The sequence below is a fragment of the Astatotilapia calliptera genome, unplaced genomic scaffold (genome assembly GCF_900246225.1).
Source record: "Astatotilapia calliptera unplaced genomic scaffold, fAstCal1.2 U_scaffold_1, whole genome shotgun sequence".
In the NCBI taxonomy this organism is placed as follows: Eukaryota; Metazoa; Chordata; class Actinopteri; order Cichliformes; family Cichlidae; genus Astatotilapia; species Astatotilapia calliptera.
Window position 1 is genome coordinate 812,921 of NW_020535618.1, and position 26,836 is coordinate 839,756.

The following is a 26,836-nucleotide window of genomic DNA, read 5'->3' on the forward strand; positions in this document are numbered from 1 at the left end:
TACTGAATACAAAACTGGTAAGAAGAGAAATGGACATCAAAGCATGAGGTTTGGGATTTCAGCCTTATTTACATGTTATATACTGTTGTTCTCCAAGTCAATTAAAATTTGTCTATTTTTTTTGTACAAACTTAAATTTTTTAAAATATTTTTATGACTTGTTCACCTAAAACAATACCTCATTATCACAATTTTCTAAATATATATTTTTTTTACATTTTTTAAAATGTTTGCTATGATTATTTGTTTATAGTTAAATAAATGGCACATATTTTTAATAAATAACTTTTTAAATATCTACTAAAATGTGTTAATGTTATACTGACCCTTACATCCATTGTTTCTTTACCTGTTTCTTATTTATAACAGTATTATTCATACTTTTACTTGTATTGTGTTTTTTAACCTATAAATAATGAAACTGTATCCTAACATGTAATCTTTTATTGACATTTTTTCAGATTCTGATCGTTACACGCATGTTGTGCTGCTTTTAGTAGTGTTACGGTAATGAGTGAGTCGGTGTGTCTGTAATCTGGTCTTTACGGCTAGTTTGGGCCCATGTGTCCGGAAGCAGCCTCGGCTTCCTCTGCCTGTGTTTTGTGATGATAAAAGCTTCGTAGAAGAAGCGCCGGAGTTGTGGGAACTTCTGTCCCGGCTGCTGTGACCGTGGGGGGCAGGCAAGGAGAGCCGGTGGACCACCGGCGAGCTGAAACATGGGCCTCGTGGCGAGGATACGAAAGGAGTGGTTCATCGTCGGGATCGTGCTGGTCATCTTATCGGCCAAGCTGCAGCCCAGCATCGGAGTGAAAGGAGGTGAGAGGGTCGGAAGTTCATCACTGAAGTTCAATGGTGTTGCTTTAAAATGTGTTCACTCTTTGAATGACTCTAAATGAACAAATATTCCGTTTATTAAGTGGTCAGTTTGGGGCATTTTACTGCCAGGCTGTGAAAGCGTTTGCCATCCTTTTACTTCCCTCTCAGGGCCAAAGGTGTTCTTTCAGGTAAAGACTTAACACCTTAAATCAATCGTTAGGAGTCACAAAATAAATCGCCACAGGCTGATTTACCTGGAAACTTTTGATCTTCCATAAATGAACAACTTCTAGACTTTATTTAGCGCTGTTTCCCCGAAATTTGAAGAAAAGTGTGGACTATCAACTTAACATTGCATGCTTCTGTGAATATGACCTGAGCCGAAACAAGGTGCAAATACTGTTGGTTTTATTTATAACGTAGTGATGTAATGAATGGAGGTTTTGTCAGACTTTAACAAAGTGTACATTTCAGGATTTTCTTTCAGTGGAATGTTCCCCTGCATGCTGGCCCCGGGGCAGCAGGCTCTACGTCACAGTGGTTCCTTGTGTTTGTGTTTGTGTTTGTGTGTGTGTTTGTGTGTGTCTCCCTCCGTACCTGAAGTGCCGCTGTAGTGACACGTTGCATTCAGTAGGTAATGTCAACACGTCAACCCAACTCCGTGCTCCGCTCCGCGCTCATGTGTGCGCGTCCACGAGCACGTTATCGGCATCTTTAATTACTCCCAGTAAACTAAGTGAGGAGAAAGCATAAGCATTGATAACTACAAATCAGCCGCCACCGGAGCTGATAACCCCTCCGCTCATTTCCCCTGTAGATTAGATAAGACGCCACTATCGGTGTGGTGCCTTTAGGCGCTGCTCGTAAACGCCGCCTTCAAATATCAGTGGGTTTTCTTGCTCGTATTTGCTGGACTCTTATTTTAACGTGTTACCATTGACTGTATATAAAAGATGGTCAAATCCATTGTGACATCACGCATTTTGAAGTCTCAACTTCATAACACATTCACAGATTACTACAGTGTTTTTTCAGCCAGTTTGCATGTTGGGCATCCCAACATGGAATGTTGATGATTTGGAAGTATGACATCAGCACAGGTGTGGTGTGTTTTTGTTTCTTTGATTGTTTGTTTTATTTGCTGCTGTTGTGTTGAAAACAGTTGCACCTTAGTCTTGTTTCAGCTAAAAGACATGCAGCTCTCATCTTTTGTAAACTGCGAGCATGGATGACACAGCTGACTTGGAGGCAGAAGTTGTGGTGCGATCAGTCTTTGTTCAGTTATATATGAAGTTTAAAACAAGGTAGTTATTGAAGAGTCAGTGCGTAATCTGGGATGATCAGTTAACTAGCCTCCAGCTGGTTATCCAGAAATGATATGAAATGCCATAAAAAGATTGATTCTAGCTAAAAGAAGCTGGTAAAAAGAAAATAACAATGAACCCGGGAGTGAACCTTGTGGAACCTCACAGGTCATACAAGCAACGTAAGAGGAAAATCTGCACACCCTAACAGAGAAGGTCCTTACAGATAAATAAGAGGAAAACAAGTCAAGAGCTGAACCAAAGACACCAACCGAAAGCTAAATCCTATTAAGGAAACTATTATGTCAACGTCACAAAGGCAGCACTGAGGTGAAACTGCACCGGATGTGAAAACCCTTTTAATCCATACTGCAGTAAAAACAGGTCTCCACGCAGAGCTACAGAGAGCAGATGGCTGCTTCCTCTCCCTGCTGTATTACACAGACTATGTCACATTTGAAAATTTGATCTGTTTCTGTCTGTCAGGTCCTTTAAAACCGGAGGTCACCGTAGCGTACATCGCCGTCTCGCTCATCTTCTTCAACAGCGGCCTGTCGCTAAAAACGGAGGTGAGCTGCTCCCATCCTGCTTCTGTCCTCAGTTATGGAACATGCAGTGTTGCATTCAGGTGCAGTTTGGAAAAGTCTCCGTCTCTGTGTGCAGGAGCTGACCAGTGCGCTGCTTCACGTGCGGCTCCACCTCTTTGTTCAGTCCTTCACCCTCATCTTCTTTCCACTCGCCGTTTGGCTGCTGCTCAAGGTGCTCTCACTGACCGCCATCGACCAATGGCTGCTCAGAGGGTAGGACTCTGTGTGTGTCTGTTTGTGTGTCTGTCTGTTTGTGTGTGAGAATGTTGTTCTTTATTCTCACAGTACCTGGAGGGCTGGCATAAAGACACACATTCACAGATTACTACAGACCCGGCTCCATGTGTTTGTGTATAATGTGAGACTTCCCTCTTCCCAGAGAACCACCAGGAACAGGATATTTTATTTTTTTTCACAGTTTTGTTTTGAGGTCCGTCCAAGTGAAGTCATCAGATTAAAATAAATAAAATTGTATCATCAGTTGTAAATAAAATATAGATTTATAAGATCTGTAAACATTTTTTCTATGTGGAAGCAATTCCAGACTTCAGACGGCTCTAAACTTTATTTCAGGCAGTTTTTTTCTGATCTTTATGACATCACAGAGGGGACATATTCCTAATATGGTCATCTCAGTCTCACACAAGCCCCTCCCACCTGCAGACCTGTTTGCGTGACATCGTATTGCATTGTTTTGTTTTGTTTTTCTCATTTGTGAAAAACATTCCTCCATCCTCACAATTTCCTCTGAGGAGGCAGGCAGTGACTCAGATCTGTTTCATCCTCATCCTCCTCTTTCTTCTTCACCCTGTGGTTGTTGTGGTTGCCTAGGTTACAGACGGTGAGCTGCATGCCCCCTCCGGTCTCTTCCGCCGTTATTCTCACCAAGGCTGTCGGAGGCAACGAGGTAACACAAACACAAAGATTAGCAGGTCAGATTAAACCTGCAGTGTCACCAAAGTGATAAACTGAGTGCGTGTTTGTGCAGGCCGCCGCCATCTTCAACTCTGCTTTTGGAAGCTTCTTGGTAAGACAGTTTTTTTTTCTGTTTCACGTTCCTTGGAGGATTGTGACTGTAATGAAGCGATCCTGCAGTAATGAACGAAGAGTCAAAGCTGTAATCCTGATTTCTCTTTTCCTTTTTTCTCCCTGCAGGGAATCGTCGTCACTCCTCTGCTGCTGCTGCTCTTTGTAAGTCCCGCCTGCCACATGACGCCTTATGAGGCTTAGACGTTTGTAAGGACGTCCTGGTCGGGTTATGAACATAAAACAATCATAAACAGATCCATGGCAACCAAACCGAGACATAAAACAAGCAAAATGATCACTTTTAAATTACAGACACGCTACAAGCCAGTCCTGCTCCAAATATGAAGAAAGTGAAAAATGGATAAATTTAAACTTTGTTTTCGATTTGCTTGATGTCCAGATAAGAACATAAATAAGTATGCATGCAAAGTAAATATCTCTAAACACAAAAAGAGCTCGAAAAACCACAAATGAGCTAAAATAATCACACAAAGCAACCATAAAGAGATTTAAAATGACCGTGAGGACATTAAACACAACTGAACAGTCACAAAACAATAAAAATGAAAATCAGAATAAAATTAGAACCAGAAGAGCTTAATAATTACGAACGTACGAATAATTAAATAAGTTTTTATTTACCTTACTTTTAAAAGAAAAAAGACACGACGCAACCAAGGGTCATAAAAATGAAAAGTAGTCATAAAATAACTAAAATTAAGCACAATTTTTTTAAAAATTTTTTTTTTATTTTTATGATCAATATTTTGTGTATTTCTTGTGATAATATCTGTATTTATTTATTTTTTCCTCTTCCTCCTCCAGCTCGGCTCCTCGTCCTCCGTTCCCTTCTCCTCAATCTTCTCTCAGCTCTTCATGACGGTGGTGGTGCCTCTGATCCTGGGTCAGGTATGAAGCGGCGCACGTCCTGAAGTCTTGGTCTAAAGTCTGAACTCTAAATCGGCTGATTTGCTCGGTTGTGCGCAGGTGTGTCGCGGTTTCCTCAGGGAGTTTCTGGAAAGGCAAAAGCCCCCGTTCGGCGCCATCAGCAGCGCCGTCCTCCTCATGATCATCTACACCACCTTCTGCGAAACCTTCAGTAACCCCAGCATCGAGCTGGACCCCACCAGCCTGCTGCTGGTCGGCCTTATCAGTCAGTACACCTTCTGCGTGTCATCAATGGCAGATTAATGGAAATCAAATGTAAATTGTAAATTTGAACTAAACTATCAGAGGAAGTGTTAAAATAATGGTGCTAGCGCTGAAACGCTGAGTAAAGTTGAACTTTTTAAGCATCCCTGAATACATTTCTCCTCGGTTACTCTGAGAACTACCAAAAGTTCAAGTGGACTTCATGTTATATTCACTGTAAACTGAAACCAGTGGCTGAGAATATGAGCTCATCTGGAAAGTGTTACCGAGGTCAGAGAGCTGTTATCCCACAGACTTCTATAACACTGGAAGCCTGTTTGCAACCACAGTATCGTCCTGTCCTTAAACTGCCGACTACCGAATTTATGACTGAAGTCCTGAATCTTCCTTTTCTTTATGGCCCGTAGCCATGAGCTCATAAAGTTGTCAAGGAAACTGCTAAGCACATAGATCAAGGCAGATAAGGGCTGTTTTCCCACCAACGTGCGTTGAGCTGACCCAGCTGATCTCAATAGATTGTTCAAGAGTTGTTTGCTATGTTGAACACGATTTAACCCCTGGTTGCTAGAGAAGCGTACACTTCCTGATTGGTTGGCACTGGTTTCTGGACGTTTCTGGCTCTCGTTAAAATCAGTGGCAGAGTATGTGCTGCACCAAAAAAAACAAAGATTGTGTTGGTTAAGCTAGCAGTTTGCCAGTTTTTGCTGAATCAGCGATCTTCCCCTGCTGGTCATTAAAAATAATGCAGGTTGAAGACACTTCTACACTGGCTTCACTTTTCACACCCAAAAACTACCTCTATCTGTTCAGATGACATTTTTTCAAATGCTCCAGCATACCGGCCACCACCCAATGAAATCCTTCACTTCCATTAGCCATTAGCCATTAGGCATCCCATGGTGTAATTAAGCCACATGAGATGTATAACCCCTACAGAGAGTTCTGGGTGTGTACCCTGACGTCCACTTCCTGAAGTGAGACATCCAGAAGAGATCCTGATCAGATCCTTAAACAGCTGACCACAGGACTTATGACTGAAGTCCTGACTAATCTTCCTTTTCTTCATGGCCCGCAGCCATGAGGCTGTAAAGTTGTTCTTTTATGTTTCCCATAAAGGAAACTGTCTGCTAAGACCGTTTTCCCATAAACATAGGTTAAGCTGACCCAACTGATCTCAAGAGATTGTTCAAGAGTTGTTTGCCATGTTGGACATGATTTAACCTCTGGTTGCTAGGGAAACGTGCACTTCCTGATTGGTTGTAATTGGTTTCTTGAAGTTTCTGGCTCTCAGTAAAATCAGTGGCAAAAAAGAAAACAAAAGACTCCTAATGATTGTGTTGGTTAATTTAGCAGTTTGCCAGGTTTGCCAGTGTTTCCTTCTACTAGTCAGTAAAAATAATGCAGATTTCAGGAAGCCCACCTTCCAGACCTGGAAGGCACGTCCAGTGTTTTTATCTCTGTGTTGTTTATTGAGGTTAGCGATAAGCAGGCTCAGTTTCTAAAATGATGTTAGCTCATGTTGCTCGACCCCGGGGCCAGGACTGAGTATAATCATCAGAACCTGATTTCTTTGAATGTTTAAGTAATTACAGCCACTGCAAGCATCTGGTAAAGGATTTAAAAAAGACTTGAGATTCCCTTTATTTACAATCCGACTAAGTGTGATCTACAAATAAAAATATCAGAAAAGAATAAACAGAACAGTAGTCAATGTTTCCCATTTGACTGCTCTAGTTTGTATCAGCCACTAGAGGGCGCCAAATGACCATAAAATCTCTACAGCTCTCGTCCAAATCAGCATTAACTGGATTTAATCCTAAAGTTTACCTTGGTAACTAGCCAAGCTAACTTAAAAGGAAAGAAAACAGTAATCGCTGAATATAGGAACACAATACATTGAGATAAAATAAACAGTGTTTTGACTGAACACATAGAAACATAGCATAGAAGCATAGAAACAGTATATATAGACTATTAACGTGTACAACTATTCCCTCACAAACAGTGTGGTGTTTTATTTTACCCCTCAGGCTAGCTGGTCTAAAAATGAAAACTTTCAGAGACAATGTGTAGAACTAATACATCTCAGTATCCATACATTTTTATTAATTTAGAATAAAAATCCATGATAAATCATAAATGAACAAACTCACACAACGTCTTTTACAGATGCTTAGTACAAACTACAACCGCTGCAAAGCAGCTGCAGTGTAGAAGAACAGATACTGGTGGATCAATCCAAAAAAGGGCTAATCGAAGAACTCAATACTAAACTAATCAAATCAACCGTTACTGAAGGAGTTACTGAAGATTTCCACCACAGAGGTCACTCCACAGACTGTTAGTAATGAATGGACTGTTTTTTATTGTTCTTATTATTATAAGATCTAAAACAATATTTTAAAAAGAAAAACTGCTAAAAGTCCATCTAAATGTTGATTTTAGCTTACTATGAAATGAGAAGTTAAATTTGCCTCTTTTTTTTTCTTGCTCTGCAGTTTTCTCCATCCAGATCAGCTTCATGCTGCTCACATTTGCCTTTTCCACCAGGTAAGCTTCCTCCTTCTCAACCATGTCCTTTTCTTTTCTTTTAATATTCATTATATTGATTATTTTTACATAGCTCTGCCCAGAAATGTGATGAAATGTTTTTCTAAATATATATTTTTTTAATTACATTTTTTAGTAGCATTAAGTGGCTTTCAGCATTTATTTCTTGTAGTTTTTGTCATCAAGTTACTTGCAGAAGAATCAGTATTAAACCCTTAATGTGAAAATTAAAAACAGAAAAACGACAACTTTGATCAAATCTTAAATTTTAAGATTTCATTTCTTTTTTTTCACAGTTTGGTATTCACACATTTTATTTTTATACATTTCATTTATTCATCATATTCTTATCATTCCATGTATTGGCTCCCTAAAACAATAAGAACTGCTCCAACATTTTGCTCTGGGTGTAAAGGTCACCACCTGCAAACCGTCTGGAGGGTGACAGATGGCACGTTTTAACTTCCTGTTTGTCTCTGCAGGCCAGGCTCCAGGTTCAGCCCCGCGGACACCGTCGCCATCATGTTCTGCTCCACACACAAGTCTCTAACCCTGGGTGGGTGCACATCCAGATTAGACGCTCAGATTTTGTGTTAGAGAGAAACTTCACATCAAAGTTGTGTTTGAAGAGAGCTCCTGCATGCGCGCAAAAACTTGTATAAAGTGTCGGGTGTCTCCTGAGAGCTCTGTGGAGTTTTAAGTTAGAAAGTAAAGAGAGGAGAAATCTGGAGGAGTTAGAAAGAGCTTCTGAGGTCTGTGAAGCTCTGAGCTCGGTCGTGAGCTCTGCTGCAGGTCGGAGCTGGCATGAAGTGAACAAAGTCATCTCGTCTACGCTGCATCTCATTCTGAAGTCTAATTTTAAATGCTGGGTTAGCTTTAAGTCCATGAGGTCTTCCTTATTTATTTAATCACAGGTATCCCCATGTTGAAGATCGTGTTTGAGGGCTATGAGCACCTGTCTCTGATCTCAGTCCCTCTCCTGATCTACCATCCGGCTCAGATCCTGCTCGGCTCCGTCCTCGTGCCGACCATCCGCAGCTGGATGACCAGCCGGCAGAAGGTATACACACACACACACACACACACACACACACACGTGCACTTTGAGGACGATGTTAAATCAAACTCTCCTGCTCCTCGGCGTGGCGGCTCCATGCCAACACTAACCTCTACACCTTGTCCCCCTACAGTCTAGTCTGTTGTTGCGATAAGGCTGCATGCCAACACTTCTGTCTGACCCGAGTGAGTAAGAACGGACGGAAGAGCAAATTCAGTTATTTTTGTATGTAATTTCAAAAAAATCTCTACTGTGGCTTCCCTGGGTTTTCTTTTTAGACACAATATGGAAGCCCAAAGTGTTCAATATTAAATACATGAAAGAAAAATGAATTATAATAATAATATTCAAGTGTGACTGAACCATGAATGTGGTATGTTGTTTTCTTAGTAATACTCTGATTTATGAAAGCCCTTTACTGACACACTGACAAACAATTTTCCTTTCATACATTTTGTACAATTTAAACTTTTTCAGCTTGAAATTTTGTCTTTTTACTTTGTTTATTGTTTGTTTGGGCATTTAAAAAAAGTCAGCTGTGTAAGTCCCATTAAATTTAACAATATACTGCATCTAAATAATTATGTAGTCTCTGTTGAATATGAGTCACTACAGAACAAACAAGAGGAAAAAAAAGATCACGATCTGTGTCATTAAAAATCAAATTCAAATACAAATTATGTTTTTAAACATCCATCCATCTTCATCCGCTTTGTCCGGGGCCGGGTCGCGGGGGCAGCAGCCTAAGCAAAGAGGCCCAGACCTCCCTCTCCCCAGCCACCTCCTCCAGCTTATCCGGGGGAATACCAAGGCGTTCCCAGGCCAGCCGAGAGATCTAATCTCTCCAGAGTGTCTTGGGTCTGCCCCGGGGCCTCCTCCCGGTGGGACATGCCTGGAACACCTCACCCAGGAGGCGCCCAGGGGGCATCCTTGTCAGATGCCCGAACCACCTCAGCTGGCTCCTTTCGATGTGGAGCAGCAGCTGCTCTACTCTGAGCCCCTCCCGGATGGCCCAACTTCTCACCCTATCTCTAAGGGAGAGGCCAGCCACCCTTCGGAGGAAGCTCATTTCTGCCGCTTGTATCCGCGATCTCGTTCTTTCAGTCACTACCCACAGCTCGTGGCCATAGGTGAGGGTAGGGACGTAGATCGACCGGTAAATTGAGAGCTTCGCTTTTACACTCAGCTCCCTCTTCACCACGACGGACCGGTGCAGCATCCGCATTACTGCAGCTGCAGCCCCAATCCGTCTGTCGATCTCCGGCTCCCTTCTCCCATCACTCGCGAACAAGACCCCGAGATACTTGAACTCCTCCACTTGGGGCAGGAACTCATCCCCGACCCGGTTTTTAAACATGTTTTATTCAATTCATTAGAAACAAAAAGAAAATAAAGCATCAAAGTGTCATTAGATCAAAAAAATGTGGGCTTTTTTTGTTTATTTTTAGTTATTGTTTTCATTGTTTTTACAGTTTTGAATTCTATTCATTTAATTTATTTAATAATTAAATGTTTGGGTTTTTTAGTTTTTACAAAATTTTATATGCATAGCTTGCATTTTGTTTGTCATCATGCTACTTCCATAAGAATGAGCTCTATTAAACTCCATTATATTCACATTATCCCATGTTATGTTGTCTGTTTTATCCACATATTTAGTTATTTAATATTGAACACTTTGGTGTGCCACTATCAGATGAATAATTCTTTTGCACATTCTCTTTAATTCTGCGCTCTGGGTGCAACAGCGCCCTCTGGTGTCAAACGGATGTTGTGTTGTTGGTGGGACATGGACCTTTTTGCTTCACTTCACAATGTTTATGAAGCTGGGTTTCTCTCAAAGTTAATGACGCACGGTTCAACGTTGTGTTTGTACAAGCTTCAGCTGCCTGTTATAAGTGTGCTGCTAGGGTGGGGGAAATGAGTAATTGGCTTCATGTTGTCGGTCATTAAATAATTCCAGAGTTTTCTTTGTCCTGTTAAATGACTCATCTTTTGTCTAATGTTTTTTCTTCTCAATCTTTTCTTTCTCATGGCTCTTGTCTCTGTTCAGGCGGTGAAGCTGTCAGCGCTGCAGCCCATCTGACATGAAATGTTGGCTTTTGTGAAGTTACTGGTGTCTCATACAAATGGGAACTATGGTGGAGGATTGCAGTGGTCACGTGTGCCTTATTGCTACCAATCAACGAAGACCTCAGCCTAGCGGAAAGAACGAGAGGAACCGCGTGCCTCAGTTCTTTTCTTTCTATGATGAGGAAGGACTCCTCTTTCCAGCACATATATTGTTTTATATTAAACTAAGTGCGAGTTCTATTTTTATATGGATTTTGGAGCCAGAAGGATGAAGTTATTTGGACCAGTCTTTTCTCTTTTCTGCCGTTTTCAACATTTTTCTACCTTCCCACTAGCGGTCGCTGCCTGCGTCAGTGTTTGTTACATGGACGATCTGGATTATCTGATACTTAATATACTGTATTGTAACAGCCAATTGGATTTTTGACACTTTCTAAAATGCCGTCTGTCTTACAAGTAGTTTTTTGGTGGCGTTTAGTTGAGTGGAGGATGTTGGTACATTAATACTGGAGTAGTGAGTCCAAGTTTACAGGTCAAATTTTTTTGTTAATGACTTGGTTCACTTGTTTCTATATGGCTGTCTCGGTTTAATTCCTGGCCTGCTTCCCTCAGATTCTAACCAAATCTGTCACCCATAAGGGCATTTATGTCTCGGACCAATAAGGAGAGCTTTGGGCTCTCAGTAAGGATCCTGTTAAATAGTAACAAAGCACAAAAAAAGCAGGAATGGGTAAAGCTGATATTATTGTTTGGTATGAGATACCTGCCAGTCTGTTGTTATTGGCATTTAATATTGCAAAATTAAAAAAGTAAAGAGATGGGGGGACAATTTTCTTACAATGTCTTGACATTGCAGATTTTTTCCTGGGGGGCACTCTGCAACGTTCCTGTTGACACGCGCTCAGAATTCCACAAACAATCGGAGCAGGCAGGACGTGAACAAGTAAATAAATCACCAGATATAAGAAATGTTAAAGAAAGTGAAAGCAGAATATCAGAGTTTTAAACCACCAAATATCAGAATCAGAAATCCTGCATCACTCAAGCTCTAGAATAAAGATCTAAATAAACCTCTGAACATAGCTGTAGAATATGGTATTATCTAAGGAAATAATATAGTTGATTATGTCTGTATATCACACCGACCAAAGTCTACAGTAAACACGTAAATGTTTTTTGGGAGGAAAAATCTAGAACTCTAGAGTCTTAGAGTCCAGGTCTAGAGTCCCTCCACACTCTAGGCTGCTGGGCTCCAGAGCTGCAACTTTAAAATACAATAATAGATTTCAGACCTCTAGAATCTAGATTTGCATAACAAAATTTTGTGACATGAGGTCTGGAGCTGCTTCACCTTATTCAGAGGTATGACAGCGAATGAGTTATCTCATTAGAACAGCAGCACATGATATTCACTAAAACGTTGTTCTAGTCCATCTCGTTCTGTGGACCAAACCGAAATGCACACCAGTGAGGAGAAAGGGTGGGAATTTGCTCAGGGGAACTTTGGTAGTATTTTTCTATTTTGTTCTTTGCTCTAACGACTTAGCCTTACATCCTTCTGGTAAATTATGACAACTCTGACTTCCATTTTTCTTTAAGGGCTTTCACGCTACGTAATAGCACAACTCCATCAAGCCTCAGAGGACACACTGGAGGGCCTTACAGTAGCTCTGTGCACAGCTAACTCTGTATCTGTTGTAGCTTAAAGTAGTGCTAGCATGTTAAAATTACCGTCACTATCCTTTCTAACACTGAATTACAGATAGCAGCATCATGAGGTTTTGATCCTACTCTGCTATGTTGGTACGTCACTACAGATGCCCGTTGGTTTTCACCACCATGCTGCTCAACCAGTCAAATCCAGAAGTGAGCAGATTGTATTCAGCTTCAGTCCCACATTACAGTATTTTTTTTAGTCTGTAGTCGTCATGTGTACCTAACCTTACACTGGAAAAAGAAGAAACCACACATTGTCCATCCTTTGAACTTATTTCTATATCCAGGAGACTCCTGTTACTTCTGGCTCACATTATCACCAAGGATGCAAACATAGCCTGTGCAGTCGCAATAACAACATTAATGGGACATATCCTACAATGAATTACAGCATGGTGTTTCTGTCTTATATTATTAAAGTGAATTGAAGTGATGGACCAAAAACCTGCAATACCCATTTTTAAACCACTTGAGAACAGTACAAGCAACTTGTAAAGTTGTTTTCACAAAAGTGACACAATCCAAGTCAGTGTCATTAAAATTTCTAAGCAAAGTGTTGCTTGATTTAACAGCAGACACCAATATTCAGTTGGAGTGGAGCTCATGTCCGCCATGTGACGCCAAGTTCTTTTATCTCTTGCTTTGGTCTTCTCCACCTATGAAACCTTAATTACACAAATAAAAACAAACAAAAAAAACAGCTTGCAAAGTTGACATTTCAAAGTATTAGCTCAGATGTTTGAAAGTTGAAGTTAGAAAGTCAAAACTTTGAACTGTGGATGGCTTTTTTTTTTCTTTTTCCAGTAGCAGAAATTAGCTTTTGTATCCACCTAAGACTGTAAAGCCTCCAGTCTCCTTTCACATGATTGTTGCCCTTTCAAAAAGATGTTAACATAGTGTTGAAAATACTGTATGAACATTTTGGCGTCTCTGACGGAGAATGTCACCACATTCACTTCAATTCTGAAGCCTTTACAGCACAAATGTCATTTCTTATGTCGTCCAGCTTACAGTTAGTCTCTGTTCAGTCTATTTGCAGTGTGGTTGTTTTGTCATTGTAATTTATTGTGGGGAGAAACAATGAGTGGGATATGTATGTGTCTGATTTTTGTTTGTTTTATTAAAGAAGTTTTGGGAATTAAACACAAAAAGGCTTTCTCTTTGTAACACAGTACCACATTTTGAGCAGAGAGTATTTCTACACACCCTACTAGCTGTTAGAAGTACCTGGAATGTGTTTCTCTTACTTCTTTAACAAAGTCTTAACAGCCCTAATGAGTGCTTCGTCCTCTGAGGCCAGAAGCACTTTAGAATAAATCCTTGTATTTGTTCTCTGACCAAATACTCTAGAACTCTAGAATTAATGAGCTGTATTGGCAGCTCATTAATTTCACTGACCCATCTTTTTCTGGACAGATGGCTCTTCTGTCACATCATTTGGAAGGAGCAGTCGTAAAATAAACCAATAAAAGCACTGCCAGCAGACCGCAGTCGCTTTGTGCTGTTTTTAACCTTCAATCAAACCTAATTTAAAAACCAGCATTTAGCCTCAAACTCCAGGAGCTGAATAAAGAAATGAAAAGTGTATGATACTGAAAATATACTTTTTATTTTTGAGTGCAATCACATGACTTAACAATTTAATATGGATGTTAGTGATCAGCAGTGTAGTCTCTTTCTCCACAGATGCAAAAACCTCTGCTTGTTAAAATCAGCCTATAAAACCTAATCAGAGCTGGACTTACAGCCCTCCTGTCATTGTCTATACACTGTGGTATATTTAGACATGCATGCAGAAAACATACCTATTCTTCTCTGTTAACGTACTCAGATTGTAGCTTTATTCTTCTACTTATGTTGGAGACAGAAAGATTTAGCCAGGAATATTTTCTTCTGCTCTTGCTGATTCTTCTTAGAAAGTGCACCAGTGTGTGCTTTTGTCTATGGAGTCTATTAATGTGCTCTGCTGGCTTAAATAATCTGTGGATGATTGTGAACATTTACAGCGAATTTCGTGACAGCCTGCCAAGCCCCATTTTGTCAGGGACCGCGGCTCAACGGGACCTGAAAGGTCCTCTGGAGACGCTGCTTGTTTAAAACTAATGAAGGTGTTTGTAGACTTAAATTACACCTTTCTTGGCTGCTACTTCAAAGCACATTGTGCGCTGTCTGTCCTGCGTGCTGCACAACAACATTGAATATTTAGTACTTACTGCTGTTTACACTTAGCTAGATTAATGCGATGGTGTTGTGTTTAGTATGTTGCTTTGGATTTTTTTTTTTCGCTTGTTTTCTATTCTTTCTCTCTCAACAGGTGATCCAGGAGATTTTTTTTTCTCCCCCCCTTTCTCACTGTCCCTCTCCCCTTCTGTTTTTCTTTTCCTTCCTCTTTCTTTCTCCCTTTCCTATCCCTCACTCATGTCTGTCCCGTCTGTAACATCTGAAAATAAAATATAATAAACAATAAAAACAAAGATCGACCAAATGGACCAATACGGCAAGGCCACGAAGATCCATTTGGCAAAGTAAATCCATCGGGTATCCTTGTTGGTCTTCAGACAACAATTCTGACGGCTAAAGAACCAAATGGGACAGGCCAAAAAAAAAACAAAAAAAAAAAAACTAATGAAGAAGCAGAAAAAGGTGTCAGAATATCTCTTTCAGCAACAGACTGACTGACCACAGTTTTATCCTTTCGTAGTCACCCCTGTGGAGCCTGCACTGCAGTAGACGACAGTGTTTGCATTCATCTGCATTGCTGTGCTGTCACAAGTGAAAGTTCTGCTGGTTTTTGAGCTAATGAATTTCAAACAATAGTTACTGAAAATCTGGAAGGAGGAAGAAAATTTCAGAACGGACTGGCTCGCATCCGATGTGGACAGGGATCAGCTGGAGGCACGATCGAAGATTGCAGTGGTCCCAGATCCAGCTGTACACACTGGAATATGTCCCCCTGTTGCTTGTCTGTGTTTTATTGTGTTATGGTGTGATGATATCTGTGCGTTCTTTTTCTCCTTAATGACCCTTTTGTGTTACACATTTCACTGTTTTTCCTTTTACTACCTAGCCTGACCTGTCTCCCCAATGTGACGTTTGTTGTAGGGAAAAAAATCAATCCGAACATTCGAGGAGTTAATCAAGATTATTTTCTTGTCCTTGAAAGGTTTTGGTATCTAGCATCTTTGTTGGCAGCCGGCATTTCTCTCTCCAGGTGGTGACAGTACATCATACTCTGCCAGAAGTACTAAGCTGTTCTCTCTGATTTTTCGGACTCTAACCAAATCTCCACACTCCTGGACGTGGATCAGTCCTATCTCTCCTCTCCCATACTCTCTCTCCCGATCGTTCAGGGTCACCGCTGTCCGTTTTCCACAAGCCTGGCGATACAAGTACCTTATTCCAACCACCAGTACCATACCCAAACCAGCTGAGCTGCCCAGCAGCATGCCCAGCTCCCAGGCACTGTGTCTGCGTATGTCTGGATATTTCCCTTCCTTGTCTGGAGTTGCAGGAGGACTGGAGGGATGTTTAGCATCACTATTTGGAAGCTTTGGTTTCAACTCGTGGCCAAGATTTTCCTCGATGTTAGGGTGGGGTTTGGGGTTTGGATGAATGTCTGTTCTTGGTGTTGGTGGGTGTATACTTGGATCAGGATCAGATGATGCAGTGTGACCTTCAGTATGTTTCTGGGAAGGTGAGGGCATGGAGAGGTTGTGCAGAGAGCGACGGGGAGCTGGAGAGGGTCCTGAGTGAAGGGAGGTAGCCTGGGCAGCAGGCGGGGAGGTTACAGATGGGATATAAAAAGATGTACCTTGATAGGAGGAAGAAGTTGCTGAGGTCGAGCTAGATGAAGTGGTAGAAGAAACAAAAGAAATGGAAGAATTTGTTGAATTTGTGATGCACTGGGAAGAGGTAAAGGTAGGCAAGGGAGCTGGAGTAAACAAGAGATCTGATGATGGATGGTTAGAAGTGTATAAATAGGGTATAGTAGACGAGGCAAAGGAGGATGGCTGTGGGGAAGTGGGGGTAGGTTGAGAAGATGACAAATAAGGGGGGTTGGAGATTGGAGAAGGGGAGGGGAGAGCAAAACGAGCTGATGATGTTGTCGGTTGGTTTCTCGTAAAGGAAGAAGGGATGACAAATGTAGACCTAATGGATGCACGCATAGTTACAAGGAGTAAACCTCCAGAAGAATGAGGAGAATTGGTAGACCTATCGTTAACTGTTGCAGTAGGGAGCAAAGTATTGGAGAAGGAGAAAGATGAAGCGGAAAGGGAAGGAGTGGCTGAGGGCAGAGCAAAGACTGGGCGCGTAGTTCTGATCTTTGCGTCAGACCTAAGATCCACTTGACTCTTTTCCAGTATGGGAGTTTGGTCAGTCCTCAGTGTAAAGAGCAGTGGGTTAAAGAGAGACTCTGAGGATGGAGTTTGTTTCTGTTTCTGTGGTCGAGGAGAGTTGTTTGAGACGTCAGGTGATATCTCAGACTGGGAGTAATCTGTCCAAGGAATGCTAGTTTTACCCTGACTTTTAGTTGTAGTAGTTTCTGGCATGTCTTGGAGAAATGTTCTGATATACTCACTGTGAGGAGAGCTACTCAGGACAGTAGCTGTAGTCTGAAGCTTAGAGAAAGGTGTACTGGTTTGCTTTGGGCTACTTTTGGGTTCTAAAGGGCTGTTTTCAGAGTGGGTAAGGGACAATATTGTGAGAAAGGACTTAATGATGGGAGATCTGGATGGTGGAATGGAGTGTGGAGAAGAGGTTTGAGAGCGAGAAAGGAATTTGGATGGAGATGCTGGGAGAAATGGATAAATATTACTCCTACCAGTTTGGGACCGTAGAAGAAGTATGGATGGAAGTATGGAAGTTTCGAAATGACTAATAGGCTTGGGTGAAGAAGTTTGGGAGTGAGGATTTTGAGACCCGATACCTATTTCTGATTTAACTGCATTGGTTTGGGACTCAGTTACACTAGTCCTGTGAGGCTGGACTGAACCACTCTGGGTCTTGAACTTTGCTGAACCTTCTTCTTCCTGGATTGCTGCTTTTGGATTCTGGGTTGTGGGTTTTGGGAGCTTTATCTTATGAAAACTGTGATTAGTTGAGTGATTTCTGGTGACATCTTCTATTTCAGGTTTGTTAGGTGCTTTTGGATCTGGTAAATGTAATTTTGGAAGTTCCTCTTCCTTCAGCGGGATGACAGGAACAAGGAGGGGAAGAGGACTACTTGAGGCTTGCACTGTGTTGTTTAATGAAGAAATGGTGGTAGTTTTCATCCCTGTAGCCTCAGCAGAGAAGAAAGATGCTGTCAAAGGACTTGAGCTCTTGGGGTCCTTTGGTTGAGGAACAGGGTCAATTTGTGCCTCTTCAGTCACACCTGAATATGATCTTAAAGGTGTTTGAGAACCAGTTTGATGATTTTCTAAGGTCATATTCTTCTTTTTACTGACTTCAAACAATGCCAGAGTCACAGACCTGCTCCTGTCCAAGGCTGGATGAGTTGTTTCTGTTGTTGTTTTCATAGATTTGTAGTTGTAAGGTCCACTTCTTGCTCTTGTAATAAGTTGTAGACTAGTACCTGGTCTATTTGTCGCATTTGTTTCTTTCTTTGATGCTTTAAAGGCTCTGAGAGCTGCAAGACAACAAGGTGAGAGAAGAGAGTGAATAGAGAGGCGACAATTGTTCTATTTCAAAGCACCTAGCTTGCATTTTGTCCCGAATTTACCATCACATAATAACTAAATCAGCTTACTTGGCAGGGCTGTAACTTTGTCTTGCAGTAGTGCGGAAATTGCACTCACTCCATTCACTCCAGTAATGTTACTCCCATTCCAAAGCCTACGACCCGCGTCACGCACCAGTCCAGACTCAATACCTGCCCAGTAAACAAAGTAGGACTGTACCACCGTGATGCTGGAAAACAGAGGATACTCAGGTTTGTGTTTTCTTGTACAAAACTTGAAATTCTGTGAAAACGAATCTGTTATTATTTGTAGGCTTACTAGAACCGTATGTCTCCCACTGGTGAATCAGGAGCCCTCCATACAAACGAGAGGTTTCTCTTCAGCTGTTTGTCCGAGTGTGTGACAGTGTCACCCTCCGAGAGGCAGCACAGAGTGTGGGTGCCAGGAGGTGTGAGGATCCAGGAGCCGCCCACCAGCAACGGGCCCTGTCTCCTGGACTTCCTGACACCACTTCCAGCTCTGGTTTTGGGCCATGGCGTGACCCCATAGCTTCCTCCAAATTTGCTGAAGGTACCCTCTGCATGGCGTGCCTGGAGCAGGAAACCCATGAAGTCCCGAGAGCTCCGCACCATTACTGAACAGTCAAAAAAACAAAAGGTAGCCAACATAAACAGATCATGAAGGTGTTTTAATGTCATTCAGCTCACATACCACATTAAAATAACTACATTTGAGTAACTATCACAGCAGGTTTGTTGGTTTTTAGTTGGTTTGTTAAGCGTCGCACATTACGCTGATAGTACCTGTTATAAACTGTCCAGGGAGGTAGGAAGAGGCAGACGTGCGTATGGTGACCTGTCTGTGCTGCGAGTCCTGAGAGTGAGCACGGATGTGGCCGGGAATCATTTCCTGACAAGAGGCGTGGCTTGCACCACCGGAGAACGATGTGGTGGGTGGGGCCAGTACGAATAAGACCGCACACACACCCAAACAGTGTAGGGTGGACAGCATCGCTAAAGGTAAATACAAAGTTTATGTAGCTCAACCAATTCACTTGATGGACTGAGAGATGATGCAAACAAGATTTTGCTTATCAGAAACTGAGACTGGATACTGCAAAATAAAGTTGGGAAAATGCAACATAAAACCACCATGCAGAGCTCAAATGCAGTGCAAATATCACAAAAGACAATAAAGAGATAAAGTAAAACGACAAGTATAATGCGTATGAACCAATCAACCTATTATTACACATGAACATGCATGATGAGCTATAAAATTACTGAACATGGCAAAAGAGAAGCAAATAAACCAAATTAGACGCAAAAGAGGCAAACAAAGAAAAAACTGCAGAGATCAAAGGTATTGAAACACTTCAGAAACACACAACATGACATGACTTCACATGAAAAACACAGAAGAAAAAATACGGTGAGGCACGAAACAACTACAACAAAAACCTAAAAAACAAAACAGCCAAACAGAAGCAAACCAACCACCACAAATGTAAACATGAAATGACAGAAATAAGATGCAAAAAAGAGGACAAAGACATGCAAAGTCAACAAAAATAGACACACCACTCTGTTAAGAAACGAAACGTGACTGTAAAGAGGTGCTGACTACTTAGAGTCCCAAACTTATTCAAATTAATGCAAAAAAAAAAAAAACAATAATGATGTGCAAAAACATGTAAAGCATGAAACACACCAACATGAGAGGAAAAGTCCCAAAGCAAGTGACGCAAAAATCTTAAAAGGCTGTTCATCAAAATATTCATAAAAAAAATGAATATGAATAAATATAGCTAATATATCATTTTAGCTGTAGCCCTGCAACAGACTGTCAACCTGTCCAGTGTGCACCCTGCCTCTCACCCTAACAGCTGGGCTGCAGCTGCCCCACGATCCTGAAAAGGATAAGTGGAAGAGGATGGATGGATGGATGGATGGATGACAAAATTCCCAAAGAAAAATATGAATGTAGAGTCTGAATATATCAGGCTATGAGAAAATTACATCAGTTATACTTTTTATTTAAACCAATAGAACTCAATAAATCCTTACAGAAGCACATAAGGTTTATTTCTTGCTTTTTTTTTCTTTTTCTCTCCTTTGATACATTTTTTTCCAATTTTTAAGCAGCCTTGTCTGTTTGTACATCCTCCTAGGAAGGAGTTCACATGTGAATGGATGACTGGAGCAGTAGTGAGTTTTATCCTTACCTTGTCAGAGCACTAAGTTTCAGGATGCCTTTAAAACAACAGCGAGCTCCTGCTTCTTCTTCAGCTTGCACAGATCTTCTTGTCCTGTCAGTTCAGCTGTTGTGGGAAAACCATTTAAAATACTTCAGCCCACAGCTGGGGGAATAAAGTGCTCCTGGAAACTCTGAGGATGAAAGAGTGATCCGGGGCTCCAGGATGTGGAGGAAGAGGGGGGAGGGATGTAGATCCAGAGCATGTAGAGCTGCTGGATTAACAATCTGTGACGTTCAAATGGAAAAACAGTGCATATGTGACGCTGTGTACAGCAACAGTAACTTTCAAAAATAAACAAATATTAAACACAAAAGTACTCCTCACAAAAATAAATATATCTTAGATGATTACCTCAGAGGGGTCTGTGGTTGATTTAAAGCTGATTTATCTGCATTAGGTGGACCCTGCAGGTGCACAGCGTGCTGTGTATAAACCTTCTAGATATAAATAAGAAAACAAGATTGTCTTTTGTGTGAACAACAAATCTAAACAGATTCATGTCACTGTGCCATGTGCAAAGGTTCAAATACCGTCTGTTTTAAGGATTAATGTATTAACGTGACAATACTTATGACAACACTATATATATACTATATACTCAAAAACACGTCATTTTAATTTGTATTTATTCAAAACATTAAAAAAGCATTTATTTAAATTCATTTTCACCATCCACCATGAAATGGTGCAGAAAGAATACAAACTGCCCGCATATATAATTTCCCACTCAGCCCATATGCCAGACCGCAACTATTACTACTATTTTACTACTACACCGTATCATCAATTATTACAATGTTGATATGTATGAAAGTAACAAATAGTCTGAAATACTTTATGAAAAATATGTCTCAGTTTTTCCACGTTCTGAAAAAAGAATAATCAGCTAATTTAAAATGACTTAATGATTTATGTTGTGCTTACTTTGGTGCAGAGTTCAAGGTCATGGGAGAATGTTGTTGGTTGAAGGAAGGCTGTAAGGCTGACGGCAATTCAGACAGAAATGAACAGTTCAGGCTCTCCTGATGTGATCCATCCTTATGGTCAAAATATAACCAAAGAAATTCTGAATTTAAGCCCTCCCACTCGGCAATACTCCACAGCCATCCCACAGGCTGGATTGGACCCTTTGATGAGACAGTTCTGGACCCCGGGCCGTATGTTTGGCAACAACTTTATGGTGGATCCCTTTTTATGGATACATCAAAAGGGATCACTTACAATAAAGTCTCTCTGCACTTTAACGTCAAAGAATTTGATCATTATTACTCTTATTGCTCTGTTTCAAGATTTCTCTTCTAGTATCAGGTTTTCTATGGGATTAAGACCTCCCATCACCCCAACCACACACTACCAGGATGTACACCAGCTGTGGCCGCCTCCCTCCAGGATCTTGCAGACTTCTCCACTGACCTCTTCCTCCTCGTCCCTCTGTTCTCATTGTTCTTATTTTGTTGTCTTTCTTCTGCTTAAACATCAGTGATGTTACTCTTCACTTTGAGACATTATTCAGTAGTGACTATCCACTATCACAAGAGCATATATATTATAAGAATAACATCAGCATTAATTCACGAGTCATTAAACTCAAATTAGAATTTTAAGGTCAGATTTAACATCAGAAGAAGGAAGAAATTTATTTCTAAAAGACGATTCAACCCAAAAACCTTCACAAAGAGGTTAAAACGTTTACGTCAACATTAAAACAGAAGTAAAGTTGGTTCAACAGGACGCGCAAGGGAAGAAATATCTAAACTGGACATCAATGCCAGAGTTCACTGAGTTTTCATTTTCACGGACAGAGTAAAATGTTGTCTTGATATTTCTCTATTATTGTCTCTACTTTTTTCTAGTTGTTTTATTTTTCATTCCAATGCCTTCTAAGTTAAGTGTAAGTTTGCAAAAAAAAAAGGTGTGTCTTTGACATTTGTTTCCTTCCATCTCTTCAGCTTCAGATCACACCGGGAGTGTTTCATAAGCATTCTGTCACGGTTCGCTGAGGACTCACGCAGCACTCTGGAGCTTGTGATGATAACAGTGGGTTTAGAAGTGGGATTTTACTTAAAAAGGGAGTAATAATTCACAGCCCGGCGCAAACGTGAGGTGCTGTCTAAGAGCTTGATGTTTGTTATATTTTAGCTATTATTGCCACATGAAAGTAAAACTTAATGGGATAAATCAGGGTTTATGTCGTCTTTTAAAAAAGACAAAAAGGGGCTGAACTGTCATGTATTTAATATATATTCTTAGTGCTTATTTGCTGATTATATTGTTTTATGTATAAGAGAGGCCAACACAGTGTGTGCCAAAAAGTACTGACAGGAAACTGCATGCTTTTGCAGAGAAAATAGGAGCTGCAGCCAGAAAGTGAGACTAAGCAGAGTGTTTGATCAAAACTTAAAGTGTGTGTGACGTCCAGAGGAGGAATATAAATGACCAAGCTTGCTGTTTTTGCTTCAGACTTCAGCTGGCGTTGCTGGGTGTGCTAAGCCTCCATATTCCGGAATATGTAAAATTAAAGATCATTTTTTGAGTTTGACCACTTTGAGCCTTGAGTCTTTCTTTGCCCTGAAGAATACAAAGAACTGGATTTAATAGCAGGAAACACTGCTGTATACAATGGTGACAGGAATATGGGCTCCAGTGGATCCAAGGTGGGGAGGACAAGGGGAAAACACTTGCTCTTCTTCGATCACTCACTGCTTGCTGCCAGCCACTCTCCAATCACTCACAACAAGGAATCCTCTCAGGGAACAGAGGGACGGGTTCAGGGAATCTATATGCAGAACGTACACGCTAACAAAGGCACAGAAGGAACAAGTGCTATATACTTTGAGAGCCAAGCTACACTGACGCGAGTCACACCATGATCCTGCATGAATACCTGCCATCCCTCAGGTTAAATGCTGACAGTGCAAATGAGGCTCAGGTGTTTACTCTTCACAGGTGCGTGGGCCGAGGGCTTGAACCCGCAATGAGTCCTGCCCCTGCTGATCCACTGGGCCGTGACACATTCAGCCTGCATGAAGTCTTTTATTTTGAAAACTCCACGGTGAGGAGAAAAGTTTCTGGATGCTTCTGAAACGTGTCATTGTCTTGACTGGGTCTCTGTTATTTTGGTTTTTAAAATTTCATATTTTACTTTGAAGGGGGCCTTTTTCAAAGATTCACATTGTGATTGCACATTTTGTTTTGTTTCACCTGAGGCTGATTCTTCCCGCCTCCGTGTCTCGTGGAGTCTGCAAATGAGGCCTGCAGTCAAATAGTCACAAAACATACTTTCTACCTCTTCTTTCTAATCACCTGTAGACCCAAAGAACCCAACGCGACTCCGACTCTCGCGTTTTCCTTTTGTTTTATTCACAGTGTTCTGTTTTGTTTTTCATGGTTAACTCTGCACTTCAGCACTTTGCAGAGCACAATGGTCCACGCTCTGCACATGGCTCTCTGCTCCAGCAGCTCTCTCTCTCCTCTCCAGCCTGGCTGATACTGAAATGGGAAGGCATGATTAGATGATGCTATGAAAACCAGCCTTCCCCGGCACCACAACCTGAACCCGCTGCTCTACCCATCCCCTGCAGCCGAGCCACATCACCACTTTAATCACACTCTAGATCTTGTTTTAACATATGGCATAGAAACTGAACATTTAACAGTGTTTCCTGAAAACCCTCTGCTGTCTGATCATTTCCTGATAACATTTACATTTACAACATTTACAATAATTGATTACACAGCGGTGAAGAGTAGACTTTATCAAAGTAGATGTCTTTCTGTAACTGCTGTAACTAAGTTTAAGAATATAATCCACCCACTGCTATCATCTTCAATGCCCTGTACCAACACAGAGCAGAGCAGCTATCTGAACGCTACCCCAACAGAGGTCGATTATCTTGTTAATAATTTCACCTCCTCACTACGTACGACTCTGGATACTGTAGCTCCTGTGAAAACTAAGGTCTCAGATCAGAAGTACCTGACTCCGTGGTATAATTTTCAAACACGTACCCTAAAGCATTGTGATGGCAAAATTCTAGTTTTTTTTCACAATAAGATTTAGGTGGTTAGAATTTTACATAGCCTTTTTATTTCTTAGGTGAAGGACGTATGGGTCAATATGAACTGGTGTAGCCTGCTTAACTATGTTATCTGCTGACTGTATGAAAATTCCCAGGGAGGCCGCGGGCTGTTGCTGGGAAAGCACGTATTGTAACTGAGAGGGTACAGTGAGTTGTGCTTGAGGGTATAAAAGAGGAGCTGAGACATCCCAAGGGGAGTGCTCTCCTCACTTTATAACTGTGACGTTTGATGTCTGTTTCAATTTCTGCCTGCAGTAATTAAAAAGCTTGACCACACCGTGCTGCAGACTTTATGAACAGAAAATTCCATTACAGCAGATAACTCATAAGCTGGAGAGGACATGGCATATCAGAAATTTAGTATGTCATCATTTAGCCTGGAGAAATAGTTTGCTGCTTTATAAATTAATTAACTGAATAAAATTTCATGAATTTAATAAAATTATCAAACAAATTACTCATCTAACCTCATGTCACAGATGACACACACCAATTAGTTAAACTGCAGGAATGTCTTAAAGACATAAAGACCTGGATGGCCGCTAACTTTAGCTTCTTAATTCAGATAAAACTGAGGTTATTGTACTCGGCCCTGAAAAGCTTAGAAATATGGTATCTAAGCAGATTCTTACTCTGGATGGCATTACCTTGGCCTCCAGTAACGTGGTGAGGAACCTTGGAGTCATTTTTGACCAAGACATGTCCTTCAATGCACATATTAAACAAATGTGTAAGACTGCTTTCTTCCATTTGTGCAAAATCTCTAAAATTTGAAATATCCTGTCTCAGAGTGACGCTGAAAAGTCCATGCATTTAGAGAGCTCCAGTTACTCACTGGTAAAACTTCCAGCAGCAGGTCCACATTCCAACAACAGGAACATTTCAACAGCTACAACATTCTGTGTCTTGAGTGTCACTCAAATGTTGGCTTTTTGTATTTTTTAAGCTTCAGGGCTTAAAAGGTTCAGGGCATTGTCAGTAAGGTCGTACATAAAGGAGAGGGTGAGGTTTGCTATAGGAAAATCTATCTGAGCCAAGGTAGGTAAGTAATGAGGTCTTTATGTACAGATATAAATGTATTTCACCCATACATCAGCAGCTATTGCACTTCTCCTATTAAAATCAACCAAGAAGAATATTTTCCTGTTTATGAAAGAGATGAATCCTAATAAAAAGGCCTGGTTACCTTTACATAAAAATCAATGGTAGAATTTTCCTTCATTGAGCTACTTTTCACTTTCATACTTTGACTCGATTTCACAGTCTGTAAGTAAATAAGTTGCTCCAATTCATCAGCCTTCACTAGGTTATTTTTTTAAACACAATATCTGCATTCATACTTAAATGAAGAGTGTCTGTATGTCTGGCACCTCTTCAGACACCACACCTGGAAGAGTCATAGTTTCTAAATTCTAAGGCTTTTTGTCAACTTTTCGCCAATAAAGTATTAAGTTAGCCTTAAAGACCTTGGTGGATGTAAGTCAAATTTTAACACACTGTTAGCAGGACCCCACTTTACACCCCTGCAAAGTTATATCATGCAGCTCAGATATGTCCTCCTCTGAGACTGAAGTATTTTATTGTTGGATCTTCTTAAGATTAAGTTTTTAATGCTTAAATAGTTTTAAATACTTTGTTTAAACTTGTTCACAGTTGCTGAACAGAAAGGTTTGGAGTCTGTGGTTTTTGTCATTTGCTGATAAACATGCTGGCCACATTAGCAAAGGCACAACAATCAAGTCAAGTCAGCTTTATTTGTACAGCACGTTTAAAAGATATCAAGTGTCAACCAAAGTGCTGAACAGAGGGACAATGTAGTCTGAGTGGGTGAGAGATTTAAGAGTTTTGCTCTCAGGTTACAAAGAAAGAAACTGGTCCAGGTCATCAAAAACCCATCTATGTTTATATGTAGTGATATTGTTGGTTATCATTCATCAGGGACCAGAAAGAGAACTCTGAAAATGAATTTCTTTTGGTTTAAAAGTCATTAAAGATGTACGCTGTACAAGCATATGACCCTGAAAAATAAAGTTCAAAGAAAGCACCAAATTACCATGACATTTATTTCCATGACAAATGTATGCAAATGTCTGACTACAACTGCAATACCTCTTCTATTAACGTGTGTTAATTATACACTTTCACATTTATATATTTTACAAGTGAATGCCTCATGTAAAATCCAGTCATCCCCAACTGGTCATGTCAGATAGCCTATGTGTTTATACATCACTTTACATTTAATCAGTGGTTAATCAGTAGCAGGACAAGCACTCGATCCCTGGCTGCTCCAGTCTGAATGCTAAAATATTCTTGGGGAAGATTCTGAACCTCGAGTTGATCTTATGCGTTCCTGCTGGAACTCCTTCAGTGAACTTCTGAAAATGTATAGTTTTAAATACTTTATATAATATTTCTTATTTTAGATAAGTGACCTATGGTAGTGGCTGAACTCGTGTTTTTAATTTCATTACATGAATGTTGTCTTTTTTTAAAAATTGAAACAACATTATTTCCGTGACCTGAAGCTGAAAC

At 40.8% G+C, this 26,836-nt stretch overlaps 2 protein-coding genes across 2 annotated transcripts; one reads left to right on the top strand and one right to left on the bottom strand.

Annotated features, from left to right (window-relative positions):
* Positions 1-527: 527 nt before the first annotated feature.
* On the top strand, positions 528-10,983 carry slc10a7 (solute carrier family 10 member 7). Its single transcript, XM_026160363.1, has 12 exons — positions 528-816; positions 2,607-2,689; positions 2,784-2,920; positions 3,539-3,614; positions 3,696-3,734; positions 3,863-3,898; positions 4,562-4,645; positions 4,724-4,889; positions 7,387-7,438; positions 7,921-7,994; positions 8,353-8,498; positions 10,549-10,983. The coding sequence occupies exons 1-12, from the start codon at positions 717-719 to the stop codon at positions 10,579-10,581; spliced, it is 1,026 nt and encodes a 341-aa protein (XP_026016148.1). The 5' UTR covers positions 528-716; the 3' UTR covers positions 10,582-10,983.
* A 4,372-nt stretch (positions 10,984-15,355) lies between these two features.
* Positions 15,356-19,424, bottom strand: reeld1 (reeler domain containing 1). Its single transcript, XM_026160457.1, has 4 exons — positions 18,769-19,424; positions 18,284-18,662; positions 18,034-18,194; positions 15,356-17,913 (listed from the first exon to the last, which is right to left on the bottom strand). The coding sequence occupies exons 1-4, from the start codon at positions 18,974-18,976 to the stop codon at positions 15,458-15,460; spliced, it is 3,204 nt and encodes a 1,067-aa protein (XP_026016242.1). The 5' UTR covers positions 18,977-19,424; the 3' UTR covers positions 15,356-15,457.
* Positions 19,425-26,836: the final 7,412 nt, after the last annotated feature.

What these genes read in the sequence shown, in the direction of transcription:
- slc10a7 (XM_026160363.1), top strand. Translation starts at nt 717, where the DNA reads ATGGGCCTCGTGGCGAGGATACGAAAGGAGTGGTTCATCGTCGGGATC. An exon ending in AGGCTGTCGGAGGCAACGAG is followed by an intron (nt 3,615 to 3,695) that starts GTAACACAAACA and finishes GTGTTTGTGCAG; the next exon opens with GCCGCCGCCATCTTCAACTC. An exon ending in ACACAAGTCTCTAACCCTGG is followed by an intron (nt 7,995 to 8,352) that starts GTGGGTGCACAT and finishes ATTTAATCACAG; the next exon opens with GTATCCCCATGTTGAAGATC.
- reeld1 (XM_026160457.1), bottom strand. Translation starts at nt 18,976, where the DNA reads ATGCTGTCCACCCTACACTGTTTGGGTGTGTGTGCGGTCTTATTCGTA. An exon ending in CCCTGGACAGTTTATAACAG is followed by an intron (nt 18,663 to 18,768) that starts GTACTATCAGCG and finishes ATGTGAGCTGAA; the next exon opens with TGACATTAAAACACCTTCAT. An exon ending in GTGGGAGACATACGGTTCTA is followed by an intron (nt 18,195 to 18,283) that starts GTAAGCCTACAA and finishes TCTGTTTTCCAG; the next exon opens with CATCACGGTGGTACAGTCCT.